The sequence below is a fragment of the Trichosurus vulpecula genome, chromosome 3 (assembly GCF_011100635.1).
Source record: "Trichosurus vulpecula isolate mTriVul1 chromosome 3, mTriVul1.pri, whole genome shotgun sequence".
In the NCBI taxonomy this organism is placed as follows: domain Eukaryota; kingdom Metazoa; phylum Chordata; class Mammalia; order Diprotodontia; family Phalangeridae; genus Trichosurus; species Trichosurus vulpecula.
In genome coordinates, this window is record NC_050575.1 from 85940331 (window position 1) to 85955748 (window position 15418).

Here is a 15418-nt window from a genome sequence, read left to right on the forward strand (position 1 = left end):
AGAGAGAGAGAGAGAGAGAGAGAGAGAGAGCGGGCACAGGGTGAGTTGAAGATGAAGGGAAGATATCTAAAAGAAATAAAATCAAATTAAGGGATGAGAGAGGAATATATTGAGAGAGGGAGATAGGGAGAGATAGAATGGGGTAAATTATCTCACATAAAAGTGGCAAGTGTAGGAAGGGAAGAGGAGGCAGGTGAGGGGGAATGAGTGAATCTTGCTCTCATCAGATTTGACCTGAGGAGGGAATACCATATATACTCAATTGGGTATCTTACCCCACAGGAAAGAAGGAGGAAGAAGATAAAAAAAAGGGGGGGGGATGATAGAAGGGAGGGCAGATGGGGGAGGAGGTAATCAAAAACAAACACTTTCAAAAAGGGACAGGGTCAAGGGAGAAAATTCAATAAAGGGGGATAGGTTAGGAAGGAGCAAAATATAGTTAAGTCTTTCACAACGTGAGTATTGTGGAAGGGTTATACATAATGATACACATGTGGCCTATGTTGAATTGCTTGACTTCTTAGGGAAGGTGGGTGGGAAGGGAAGAGGGGAGAGAATTTGGAACTCAAAGTTTTAAAAACAGATGTTCAAAAACAAAAAAAAATTTTTTTTGCATGCAGCTAGAAAATAAGATACACAGGCAATGGGGCGTAGAAATTTATCTTGCCCTACAAGAAAGGAAGGGAAAAGGGGATGGGAGGGGAGTGGGGTGACAGAAGGGAGGGCTGACTGGGGAACAGGGCAACCAGAATATACACCATCTTGGAATGGGGGGGAGGGTAGAAATGGGGAGAAAATTTTTAATTCAAACTCTTGTGAAAATCAATGCTGAAAACTAAATACATTAAATTTTAAAAAATTTAAAAAAAAATCAACCCCAAGCAGCCCCAACTTTACTTTATAATTAAATTACTTTATAATTAAAGTATTTACATATCCTGCACTACTAAAAGAGGAAGTGTGGTACTGTAAAAAGCACAGGACTAAAAGTCAGAAAACCTGGGTTTCCAGTCTCAGTTCTGCCACTATGTAACCTTGGGCAAGTCAGTCAGTCTCAAGTGTTCCATTTGTCAAATAAGAAAGGTGAAGACTAGAAGATTTCTAAGGATAAAAGGAAACCACCTCTAAAATTCTATGATGGCTGGCCTACATGTTCTTTGATGCTTACACAGATGAGAAGATTCCCAGCTGTCTTCAACTTAATGCAGTGTAAGAGTATCAACACTTAGAAGTGATGTTTCTCCTAGAGCTAATTAACAAACAAGATTAACAGGATGGCAAGGGGTAAGGGGAACATGAGGGAATTAAGTAAATAAATTTAGGTTTTTGACTAGTTAGCTCAGAAAAAAAATTGTTCTACTGAATTATTAATTGCTAATTTCAAGTTAAAAATCAACAACATACTACTACTAAAGGCTATTTCCTTTTGGAATGGAAATGGTTTTGCTCTAATGAGCTTTTTGATGTAATGATACTGTGATTAGAGAGGACTTTGCCCAGACTCCAACATGAACACCAGACTGTCAGTAGTGGTTTAGTTTTTAAAACTATTATATAAAACCACAGTCTTTGAGTATAAATATTTAGGCAGATTTTCTCCGTGCAGAACAGAGACTTTTAGGGGGAAATGGGAGGCCAAAAAGCAGGGAAGCTATAAAATGTATTTCTACAATTATTGTGTTAAGAGTTCAAGAACTATAGGATTCCTGTGCAGTCCTTGTTAAGAGTCTGAATTACTTGGGAGTTAGATGGAGTACACAGAGGCTCTTATCTTTAGTTAAATGTTTAGTGTTAGAAAGGAAATAGCAAAAGTTATTAATGTATGCTTTCATCAATGTAAATCAGTCAATGAAAATCAGCAACTTGTTTAACTTTAGTCCTAGAGAACTGATTCAAGATACTGAAAGGTTGCCTTATTTGTCCAGGAATAACTGAGCACCTAGGTGGCACAGAACACAGAGCGGCCTAGAGTCAGGAAGACCTGAGTTCAAATTCAGCTTTAGACATTTACCAGCTGAATGACCCTGGGCAAGTCACTTAATCTCTGTCTCAGTTTCCTCATGTGTAAAATGGGGCTAATATAACAGCAGCTCCTACTTCCCAGGATTGTTGTGAGGATAAATGAGGTAATATTTTAAAAGTGTTTTGCAAACCCTAAAATGTTATATAAATGTTAGCTATCACAGGTCATCACTTCTCCAGTCACTGAATAAAAAGTTAAATCATTTATTTGATTTTCCAGTTTGGGTTGTAATGATTAACATTACCATGTTACACAGTGACGGCTATTAAATGGATTTTTAGTCTTGGCTAGCAAAATCTGTATGGGGAGTCACTTTTGTATATTTTCTTCAGACAATATACATATGAAAATATATGAGTGATATCCCTGGCTCATTATCAAATCAGTGTTTCTTAAGGAAAAAAGTCCTCCCTGAGAAGAAAAGGTACAGGCTATACTGACCACTGCGTATCTGAAGACAGATGCTCCAGCTTCAGCTTATTCATTTGCTTATTTATTAAACATGTTTTATTTAATCAATCAATTCTTATTTATATTGCTTAACTCCAAGATAATTTCTGAGGACAAATACAAAAGTGAAACAGTCTCTGTCACCAAGTTAAGTGCTTTTACAGATTCTATGTCTAAAATACTACTTCACCCCACAATAGGTAAGTTATGCCTCTTCTTCTTTGTAGCCCTATTTAAGTCAGAGCTGGGTTTTTAAGCCCAAAGTGCAACAAGAGAGTTTGAATGGGAGCTTTCGGGTATAGAGAGGTTGTCCAAATGATTACTACCAACTCTCTCACCTTCAAGTAACTTCAGGACGTGCAGAGCTTGAGTCTAGAAGTCAGCTACTAGAGCATTTTTGTCACTCAAGAATCTTCATATTTGGATATTTGCATTACAAATGCTAGAAATTTAGCATGAACTATTACTTGTTACTTTAAGTACAGTTCTACTATTCTCCATCATTTGGCTGTAATAGCATCTGAGTTTCAAATATTTCAGTTTCAGATCAAAATCTAAAGTAACTAAAACTAGAGAGAATCACAGGTAAACAATAATGCATAAATTTCATCTTGAGACTGTAGTTTACCTTCTTTCTCAAATTAAACATTTAAATCATAAAGTACCTTCTAGGGTTTGTATAAGACAAGCCAATTCCTATAGTTTGTTCAAGTCAATGGTTGAATATTACCCTTTAGACTCTTCCAGGGTCACATATGTAGTCCTAATCAGTCTGTCTATCTATCTAAAACCTCTACTGTCTGATAGTCCAATTCTCTTCCGTATTATAATGGTAAAGTGGCTTCTCTTTCAAACTCCCCAGAAGAATTCAAGGGGCATAAAAAATGATCCCCTATTCATACCCAACCCAATAAAGCAATTATAACATTACACAACAGCATTTAGGAAATATGAAGCACCCACTATATGAAGAACATTGTACCAGGCACTGTGAAAGAATTCAACAGATGTAAGAAATTACTCCTGCTTTCTAAAAGCTTACAAACTGGGTGAGCTGACAGAACATAGGTCCACTAAATCTTAAGACCAATTTTAAACAGTGATACATAAATAAGTGGCAACTAATCTAGTACAAAACTACAAGGGGAGGTAGGAGGGCAGAGAGCAAGGAAATTAAGAGTTAGATGGAAGTCCTAGAAGAAGTGAATTATGGATGGCCTTTTGGAAAAAGGAAGAGAATATAGTGACAAAAAAGGGGGAAAAGAACATTCTAAGTATGGGGACTGACATGAAGACAGGTAAGCAACTCATATATAATTGGCAGCAAGCAGTTTTAGTAGGACGGAATGAAAAAGTTATGCTGTAGAGTACCAAGAAACAACATAACATGGTAGAGAGCCATAAGGGTAAGGCTAAAGAATTTGGATTTGATATAAGAGCAAACTACTTTAAGTTGCCCAACATAATGAAAACAGCATTTTAAGATTTTTATCAGCTTTCTGTAAGAGGCAACATGGAGGAGTGGAGAGAGGGCTAGCACAGCAGCAAAAAAGGACATAGGTTTAAATCTTACCTCTGACACAATATATGACAATATACAAGTCATTTAACCCCTCAGGGCCCTTGGCAATTCTCTAAGATAATACATTACAGATAAGATGCTGATCTGCATCAGTAAGAAAAGAAATAGATATGAGAGGACTTCAGAAAATTAGCAAGGGCTTGATGATAGATGGTACTAGCAACTGAAGTTACAAAGAGAACCTTCAGCTTAAGGTTGCGGAATCGCTGACAATTTTTAAAAGTTGAGGACTAAAAGCTAATTTAGCTTTGTTTTAAAATTAATTCTGATAATCATCTGAAATATAGATAATTGAAGAAACAAATCATATGTAACAGAAAACAACAACAAAAAACCAGGTATAGAAAGAGGCCAGGGTCAGGTCTGTGGCAATAGATGCATGACTTGTAGTTATAACCACAGGATCCAGTAGAGTTCCTGAAGTTAGTATACCATGAGAAAAGTCCATTATCAAAGTCCCAGGACTAAGCCCTAGGGGCATGTCCACAGATAGGGGTGGCTATGTGAAGCAGCAGACATAGCATTAATTCTAGAGTTGGAAGGCCCAAGTAAAAATCAGACCAAGACTTAATAGCTGTGTGACCCCAGGCAGGTAATTTAACCTGTCTGCCTCAATTTCCCCATCTGTAAAATGGGAGTAATAATAGTGAGGATAAAAGTAGATAATATTTATAAAGTCTTACATAAAATGCAAGTTAGAAAATGGGTAGGAGAAAAAGTAGAGGGGAAAAAAGACTGAAAAATAATGAGCCAAAACGGAAGCAGGAGAATAGAGTGAAAAAAGAATATTAAATAAAACAGAAACAAAGGATTACAAGAAGGAAAAGATGTTCACGAGTATTAAAGGGTTGGCAGCATAAATGTTTGCTAATTGTGACAATAAGTAAAGAAAGAAGAAACCAAGAGGCCATTACAGCCACTTTGAAGAGTGCCACTGCTACTCTTAAAGAATTGTGTTTCTGCAGAAAGGTGAGGTTGAGAGCTAAAGCCTATCAAGAAGAAACTATGAAGATCTGGGGGCAAGAGAAAGAAGAGTAAAGGTTTGAGGAAGAGAAACTCACATGTTTAAAGGGAGGGAGGGAGAGGGGGAGGGGGGAGGGGGGGAGATGGGGAGAGAGAGAGAGAGGGAGAGGGAGAGAGAGGGAGAGGGAGAGAGAGAGAGAGAGAGAGATCCAAGACTTGATGATGACACAGTGAGCTATCTTTCTTAACTATCTTCTCTTGGCTAGCATCACATTAGTAGTACCATGTCAACCTTTGCAATTTAGAAAAAGGATGCAGTGATTATCTCTATCACCAGGGGGCAACCTACAGCAACTCAGTCCAACTCTGGATACCAAAGTTATAAACTGGAGATCAACCTAATCACAGGGTTCTTGACTCTCTCTTCTTACACATAAAGTCTTAACAGGGGAAGACAGTATCTAAAGTTGTCATTTCAGATTGTTCCTTTGCCACTGTTTCCATAAGCTAGGGAGAATCTCAAGAGTCCCGTTGCTGGTAACTGGCTGTCTTTTTAAGTTCTCCTTTCAAGTATAATTTTTCTAAATTGTTTTAATTTATCTTTCACTTAGATGTGTGGCCTCAACAATTCTTTTTCCTCAAACAATGGTTTTACTGACTATTCTTAATGACTTCAAAATATTTCACTATGAAGTTATAAACAAAATTAAAATAGTTGCCAAATAATAAAAATAGCCCATTAGGTTCCATCTGAAATCTGCTCATCCTGCTGTGAATCATTTTCCTGAATGATGTTTCTTTTCAAATATTCAAAAGTTGTAGTCAAACCATGTGTCTCTTCAAGAGCTCCTTCCTGTGATCAATATTTTCTGACAATTTTATTAAGTGAACTTGGCATATTATATATTAACTATATAACTGTAGGTTAAAACTACCACCTGGGGTAGATTATCAATAAGATAGATTTAAAAATTCTTGATGCTGATCTTGATCATTCTACCCAAGGCTGACGAACAAGATATTTTTGCTACTGTAATTTCTAAACAAATCTACAGGATGTACAATGTAGGTAGGATTCATGGTTCCCTCCTGCCTACAGTAAATCAAAAGCCCCAGAAGGAAAAGATTGGCACGAAGGCAGAAATAGGTTGGATGTCACTGATAACAGGATAAGCAAAAGTGTAAATAAATGAGATCATAAACAGTGGACCAGACTAATAGTCCCTCAAGTTCAGTGTTCTGTCTTTAACAAACCAAAGGATGCATTTGCTCCTTGTTTGGCCTAGTTATTAACAGGAACAGATCAGAAAAGTCTATTGTGTCTCAACTTGCTATTTCTCTCTACTAAAACCTATCCTGATCTCCCCACTCAATACCTCTAAACTGAAAGGTATCAAAGGATTATAAATTTAGAACTTGAAGGGACCTTAGAAGTCATCTAGCCCAGTGCTGTCAAACTCAAATAGAAATAGATTTTTGCCAGTTACTTACGGACTTAGAAAACCACAAACTAATATCAGCTACTTTTATTGTATTTTAAATTTATTTTGTTAAATATTTCCCAATTACATCATAATCTGGTTCAGACCTACAGGGAGGTCCAAGTGGGAATGTGACACCACTGGTCTAGCATAATCCTCTCATTTTATAGATGGGGAGACTAAGAACCAGAAAGGTAAAATGACTTACCCATAGTCACTTGAGAAGTAAAAGAAGAGCTGGGAGTCAGTCGCATCCTTATACTGCAAATTTATTACTCTTTTCATCTTTCCCTGTCATCAACGCTATGCTTCTAGTCCTATCCCTAGGAGATAATCTGGATTCTTACTATCTCATATCCCCCCTCCCCTCATATCCAAACTGTGGCAAAAGATTATTGGTTTCACTTTTGCAACATCTCTCAAATATGCCCCCTTTTCTCTTCTGATATTGCTACCACTCTAGTGCAGGCCCTCATCACCTCACACCTGGATTATTATAATAGTCTGCTGGTAACCAGTCTGCCTGCTTTAAGTCTTTCCCCCACTCCAATCCACCTTCCAATCACCCTCTAAAGTAATTTTCCTAAAGCACAGGTCACCACATGTCACATACTACTCCTCCCCGCCCCCGCCCCAGGCAATATGCTCTAGTGGCTTCCTATTGCCTCCAGAATAAAATACAAAATGCTCTTTTTAGCATTCAAGTCTCCATAACCACCTCACCCTACCTTTCTAGTCTTCTTATACTTACTCTTCTCCCTATGTACTCTTCAGTCTAGTGACACTGGCTTCCAGGCTGTTCCATGAACAAGACACTCTAGCTCTTCGCTCTGAGAATTTTCTCTGTCTGTTCCTTGTCCTGGAACACTCACTCTCCTCTGTTCTACTTGCTGACTTCCTTTAAATTCCAACTAAAATCCCATCTTCTACAGAAAGCCTTTCCCAACCCCTCTTAATTCCAGTGCCTATCCTCTGTTAATTATCTCCAATTTATACTGTATATAGCTTGTGTCTCTTTTTGTGGACAATGCCTAGCACATAGTAGGTGCTTAATAAAATGTTTATTCACTGACTTTCCACTGTTCCATGATGCCTCCTTTGATGTAGTCTCTTCACCATCCCTCACCCTTCCTAAGCAAGTAATGCTATTACCATCAATCTACAAACAAATAGCTTTACCCCACAGTTATATAGTTAATATATAATATGACAAGTTCATTTAATGTAAATACGAGAAAATGTTGAATATGGGAGGGAGTGCTTGGAGAGATAACTGGTCTGACTACTACTTTTATATGAAAAGAAACATTCAAGGAAGTGATCTGCAGCAGGACGAATGGATTTCAAATGAAAGAGAAAGCTTCTCCTCATATCCAAAGGCCTCCTGCCTCCATCTCAAACAGTTAAATCTTGCATTTTTACTCCATTTTCTAAGCTCAACACAAGATTAATAAGGGCAGACTTCATCAGCATCTTAGTGCCTTTACAATCCACAAAGAATCACAGTTCACCTGTCTTAAGTTCATTGCTTTATGTGTACATACATGTGTGTATACATGTATGTATGTATATGTGTGTATGAATGTATGTATGCGTGTATGTATGTATTGCTTGCTAAGTGCCTTACAATTACTACCTCATGTGATCCTTACAACAACCCTGAGAAGTAGATGCTACTATCTGTCTCCATTTTACAGATGTAGAAACTGAAGCAAATGAAGGTTAAGTGACTGGCTAAGGGACACCCCGAACTGCTAAGTGTCTGAGACTAGATTTCAACTCAGTTCTTCCCAACTCCAGGCCTGGCACCCTATCCACTGTGCCACCATAAAATAAAAAGAACAGGGAAGTAAAGCAACAAGGAAGAGATACAAGAAAGGTATTTGGTTCAACCACATAAAATGTTTCAAGATAACACCAGGCCAAACACAAAAGAAAGCCCCATCAAAATTAGTATTTGAGCAGCACTGTACATGAGTTAGATTCTATATAAATCTTAAAAAACAGTTCTTACTCAGAAAGCATTCATAATCTAGAGTCAACAAAACAAAGACCAAATATATGATGAGATATTGACAAAACATTTAAAAATAATTTCATTCCTACTTCTCCACCCTCCTTTTTAACCTCTTCAGGATATTTAAGGTTTTAACCTCAGAAAGATGAAATGAGAATGGATAAGGTTATAGGTGACAAAGACAAACACAGAGGAGGGAGGAATGAAGACAAGAGAGGGAAGCAATGGTGGAAATGGGCACTGGGTCTCTTCCACAATCTCTTCTAATTTATTCGTACTCCTTTTCCCTTTACTGACAATGCTATTCAATATAGTCTATCTTCTTAGGAAAGATCCACCACTACTAGTGCTTAGCACATTACCTGGTGAGTAGTAGGTATTTAATAAAGGCTAGCTCACCAGTGCTACTCAATCAAAACAATCCCGAAATTCCTTCAGGTAAAGGGATAGTAGGGGGTGAAATAGCAACAAAGAAAATGGGACAAAAATTCAAGGAAGAGAGAGGAGAGGTCAATGCTGTTGTAACAAGAAGATTTGTTTCTGATTCCTGTGTAAGTAATACTATCCGAGAGTACCAAATAGCAAAGAACCATTAGCAGGAAAAGACAAATATGTCGTGTGTGTGAGTGTGTGTGTATGTCTAGATGAAAGGACAAAAAGAGAAATGAGATTTCTTGTTATTGAAAAAGTGTTACAACATCTCATAACAAGAAAAAGAAAATGCTTCCTGTTTTTTCCCCTCTTTAGGCTGAAGAAATGAACTGGATGTATACTTCCCTATACTCCCTTTCTATTCTCCCACCCCCCAAGAATACTGAACCTACCATGTGGTAATGTTATATTTGCACCATCAATGATTGCTTGTGCCAGTTCATGATCATTGCTCTCAAATGCATGTGCAGCAGCCTTCAGAGCATCCCAAATTTCTTTACGGCCTTCAAAGGCTGGTGCGGTATCCCAAAATTCATCTCTCTTGCTGCGCAGTTGTCCATCTGTCATGGGATAATCGCTTTTCCATTTTGGTTTCTCTTTTTTCAGAGGCTGATTACGACCTAAAGCAACTGGAAGAAAAGCAAAAGTCCAAAATTAGAATAAAAAGTGACCAACTTCCTTCTTGCTAATCACCGAACCAAAACACTTAGAATTTTACTTTGTTAAAAATTTTCTCACTGGCTTTCTAGTCTTTGTGGTTCCTAGAATTCCCTAATCAATTCTGGAACTAGAACAGAGAAAGGGTCCTAGTTAACTGTCCAAGACTTCCAGTCCCACTGATGGAGCCAGTCTGTGGGGCCTCCAAGTCCAACTAGTTCCCCTCCATTCAGGTGACCCTCTCAGGAGTGGCCAGAATGAAGTACCCAGAACTAACAGTAGTTCCCTAGTGTTTCATACTAGGAATCCTTTGGAGAAGTAACAGTCATGGAATGATAGAGAACAAGGATAATGTTCATAAAAACATTTCAGCTTATCTGACAGGGCACAGCAATTTGGAAGCTCAGACCCTAGGCGGTGAAACGAGCACCCTCACAGAGTGGTAGTGAGAAAAGTGCTATAAACCTTAAATGTTACATCCAAGGGAGCTATCATTACTACTTGCCCATGGTTACACTGCTAATAATTATCAGCCTAAGTTTCCTGATTTCGTATTTAATCCAAAGAGGAGTTATAGATTTAGAACTGGAAAGGACAGATCATTAAGGTCAATCCCTTTGTCTTTACAGATGAAAATAAGGACCAGATGGGCTTTAAGTAACATAGAGTGAAGATCTAAACCCACCTGGGTAAGGAAAGGAAGAGAAGATATCAGGTCAGTTTCTCTTGTTGTCTGTTAGAAAAACTTACTTAGAAGCTGGGTCTGAACAAAGGAGAGGAAGTAGTCCTCTGCCATTCTTCTAACCCACATGCCCTCACCACTCTAATGAATCTCCTTCATGCCCTGACATATACCCAGGACAGTGAGGAGATGCCCAAGGATTGTGGAAACACATACAACTATACCACTAACCCACACTCATAGATGAGAAGGGAGACAGTTTGATGGATGGAAGAAAGAACAGGTAGGAGGTAGAAATGGTAAGGAAAAAAGGGAAGGGATGCTAGGTGGTGAGGAGTAGGTTGGTAAATGAGTGACAGAGTAGGTGGAGAGAGGGTGAATGGTGAATTTAGTGTTCTATATTTAACTGCAAGAGGGAGGCTAATTGTAAGAGGAATAAATCTTGAGATGGCTTTAAAATAACAATGAAACGATCCCTCTCTTGCTGGCCTTGTGTCAAACAAAATCTGGGCCAGACAAAACAATGAACAGAAGGAATTCCAAAGCCTACCTAGGCAACCCCCATGCTTTCAGTAGCTGTCCTTAGACGGTAACAACTGATATTTTGCAATAAACACTGCATCTTTAGACACCTTATCACTAGGCCACACTCACTTCATCTACTCTCGCCAATTCCACCTACTTCATCTCAGAACAGCTGAGTCCTTCTACTTTGAATGACACGTACGCGCACAATACCTACTCCAGCATCTTTCCCCCTATAACACTCAGTATTATTCTGACTCATATCACTGCTTCCAAGCCCTCTAATTGCTCTCCTAAAGTAACCCACATCAGGCATGCTCTAAATGAAACATGCACAGAAAAGTAAGAAACAGCCATGATAACCAGGGAATTGGTATGGTAGGGAAGAATGAAGAGAATGATTAGTATGTGGACATACATGCAAATACATGTCAAAATAACAAACATGCCTTAGGCAACTATAGGCAAATAACATATTATTGTACCATGTAATTATAAAAGAGGAAAAAGCAATGGGCCTAGAGTCAGAAGACCAACTTCACCTGCCACTGTGCTAATAACCCAATACAGAGAGTGTACTCAGACCACTTCTGAGCTTCAGTTTCTCTATCTGTAAAATGAAGGGGTTGGACTCTATGACCTCTAACGTCCTTCCTAGAGCTAATATTGTATAGCTATGTTTAAATACTCAGGTACATCAAAGTAGGAATTGAAGGAGACATAAGAAAGAGCATCTAGGAAGATGTCAAAGTAGCCTGATGTCAATAGGGGATATGATTTAGTAGGTGGAATTTAAGACATGAAAAAATTAGATGCTATTAAATAAGAGTATGTTAGGCAAATGAAGTCAAGCTAACTTGGTAAATTCTAATCATTCTTTAAGTATCTAGGAGAAGACTACCCAAATTCTTTTTCTTCATGCTTTAGTTGTCAGCTTTTTGGTCGTTGCAATAAATAAACAAGCACTTATTAAATGCCTATTATGTTCTAGGAACTATGCAAAGCACTAAGAGTACAAAATAAAAAATGAAACAGTTCCTGCCCTAAAAGAGTTTAAATTCTGTTAGGGAAAAACAATATGAATGTCTATGCAAAATATACACAAAGTAATTTCCTTCAATAGGCTCCAATTTCCTACCAAATCAAGTATGAATCCCTCTTTCCTGTTTTTAAAGCCAAGCTCAAGGGTCACCTTTTGAATGAAATGAAGCATTCCCTTGGTCCACAAGTGTTCATTTATCTCCTTCACTGCCTATAACACTTCATTTTTATATTGAAAATGACTAGTGACTCCTAATTATCCAACTCACTCTCTGAATTCTCTGTACCTCTTCTACGGTATATTTATTATCTAGTAGGTTGTAATATGGTTGTATTCTAATGTTATCTCCCCTACTAGGATTGTCAACTCCTTGAGGTTAGTGACAGCTCTTCATACAAATCTTTATAGCTATACCATCAAGCACAAGACCTTGCAAATAGAAAAACTCACATATTTGTTGAATGAATAAACAAATACAGCTTTAATTCAAAAGTAACAAATCAATGTCACTCTTTATCTGACTATAGGTTTGTTTTGTTTTGAAATAGCAACTAAGCATTTATATAGCACTTAATGGTTGGCAAAGCTCATTACATGTTAACTCACTGATCCTCATAGCAATCCTGGGAGGTACATGCTATTATCATGCCCATTCTAAAGACGAGGAAATTAAAGCACAGAGAGGTTTAGTGACTTGCCCAGGATCACACAGCTAGTCCGAGGCCACATTCAAACTCACATCTTCCTGACTCCAAGTCCAGCACTCCTGCTCTGCAGAGCATTTGAAAGCAGGAACTCATGTATAAACACCACAGAGGTAGACACGGTACAAACAATATAGTAGATATTTCTAAACTACCTCTTAATTGTTCTCTAACATTTTTACTAAAATAGAAGAACAGAAGTGAAACTCTTATCAGTTAATATTGTATTTGTTTAAAAGTGCGCTAGGAAATGTTCATAGCACTTTTCTGGTAGCCTAAAATTGGGAACGAAATGGGTACTTATTTATTAATTGGGGAATGGCTAAACAAGCTGGTATATACTCCTAATGAAATATTATCGTGCCACAGGGTACCTCAATGGCCACAGAGTACACCCATACCTGGGGTAGAAGGCCGGGGAGGGGGTGTTGGGGGGGTGGAGAAATCCCCTCTACAAATATGCAGGTCAAATGGTCATTTAGCTTTTGCTTGAAGATAGTCAATGAGGGGGAAACCCTCACCTTCTGAGACAGTCCATTCAACTTTTGAATAGCTCTAAATGTTAGGAGATTTTTTTTTGTCAAGCCTGAATTCTTCTTTGCAACTTATACCTACTGCTCCTAGTCCATGTCATACCCCTCCACCCCTCCCCCACCGCTGTGGGGCCAAAGAAAATAAACCCAATCACTCTTCCATGTAACAAACCTTTTAACTACTTAAAGACAACTACCATAAGCCAACAAGGTGATAAAATAGATAAAGCACAGAACTTAAAAGTCAAGAAGATCCAAGTTCAAATCCTGCCTCAGACCCATACTAGTTGTGTAACTTTGAGCCAGTCATTTAACCTCTCTGTGCCTCAGTTTCCTCATCTGTCAAATGAGGATAAGAACAGCATCGATTTCACTAATTATTGTACGCATGTAAAGTACTATGCAAACCCTAAAAGCACTCTACAGGGCAGCTAGGTGGTACAGTGAGTAGAGCACTGGCCCTGGAGTCAGGAGGACCTGAGTTCAATTCCAGCCTCAGACACTTGACACACATACTAGCTGCGTAACCTTGGGCAAGTCACTTAACCCCAACTGCCCAACAAAAAACAAACAAACAAACAAACAAACCACTCTACAAAGGCTATTCTCATTCTCATTAGCATCATGAACTCCAAATCTTCTCCAGGCTAAATATCCCTAGTTCCTGAAATGGCACGACCTCTAGAGGCTCTATCTTCCTCTGGAGACCTTCTTTTGTAAAATGTGGTTCCTCGAAACTGAGCACAATATTATCACTTTCTTATTTCAGAAAGATATGTCTCTCCTAATGCAACAGAAGAGCCTGGGTGTTTTGGCTGCCATAACGAATTGATGAATCTTGTGAAATGTTTGCATGTATTCAAATTTACACTATTTGAAGTTTAATTATGTAAAAATTCATAGTATTTGGTTTCAGGCCAATGGAACTATATAGAATGAAATCAAATAATGCCACTTCACAGAATTCACTATTCCCACTACTTAGGACCTAGCTGTAAGTCAACAAAATCCCTAGATGTTTTTCAGATAAACTGCTAACTCAAAAGATCACAGATTTAGAGCTAGAAGAAACCTTAAAGATCATCCAGTCCAACCTCCTTATTTTATCGAACTGAAGTCCACTGAGTGAATAAATGACTTTCCTAAAGTCATACTGTTAATAAGTAGCAAAACCAGTACTTGAACCCAGAACTCAACACCAAATGCAGTGCATTTTCCACTATAACACAATTTCCACTCCATCTCATTTGTGTTGGGATCCACTAAAATCTACAGTTGCACCTACAATAATCGGCAATCATTTTTTGGGTGCCACTTTGCTTAATTTATTTTTTAATCTATTTGTGTTAAAAAAAAACAACCAATTCTTTTGATTTTGCTTGTTATTGCTATAAGTCTTGTTCATACGCTCAAGTCAATCTAATTCAACATGAAATTTATCAAGTCCCTATCATGGGCTCTAAGGCACTGGAGACTCAAAAACAAAAATGAAGAAGGCCTTAACCTCAAGGAATTTACATTCTCCTGAGGCATACAACAGATGCAAAAATAAGCAAATACAAAATATACACAAAGTAATTTTCAGAAATCAGGACACTAACAACTGGGGGACACTTTGCAATTCCAAATTAATGGCTTAATTCAAATACAATGTTTACTTTGATCCAATAACTCTTTTCCTCACATTTACAGAATAACACCGATAAGTCAACTTTTACCCAAAGGTGCAAGGTTATTCCAGATGATTACAACCCACCAACTTAGTTCTGCTAACAGAGTGACAGGTAATTTTCTACTCTATTAACAACTGGCAATAAAACCTCAAGATGAGTCAGAAACAGCAGGAAACTGTTCAAAAGCACTAAACTTTCTTTGGTGAGGCATATTTCTGTGGGGGTGCAGGTGGACTAACAAGTAGGAGGGAAAATAAGCAGAGCCAGAATCTCTGGTCAAACACTGAGCTATCTGAGCACCTTTTGAGAGCTTCCCCTCTCTGAGGCCCAGTAAAAAGGGCATTCCAGTTACACCAAAGACCTAATTTGGTATACTCTCTACAAAGGTGGCAGAATAAAGCTAAAAAATATACCCCAGTACCTAAATCAATAACAAAGGTCAATGAACAGAACTCATAATGAACCTTATAGACAGAAATCCATTGCAAGAAAGAGATAATCAACAGATATAAAAGGGTTCTGATAGGTTAAAAAAACTACATAAGTGTGAGTGAACAATCATTTCCCTTCTTCCTTCTGTATGTAAATAAAGAATCCACAAGGAGGGTGCATGATACAACATGCTACTTAAGGATAACTATCTTTACAAAAGTA

General features: G+C 38.0%; 1 protein-coding gene across 1 annotated transcript in view; it reads right to left on the reverse strand.

Moving 5' to 3' along the window:
* Positions 1-15418, reverse strand: part of UBTD2 (ubiquitin domain containing 2) — a 59379-nt gene that overhangs the window by 8472 nt on the left and 35489 nt on the right. The window contains exon 2 of the mRNA XM_036752826.1: positions 9341-9577. Coding sequence (XP_036608721.1) covers positions 9341-9577 — 237 coding nt within the window. The remainder of the gene's footprint in view (positions 1-9340; positions 9578-15418) is intronic.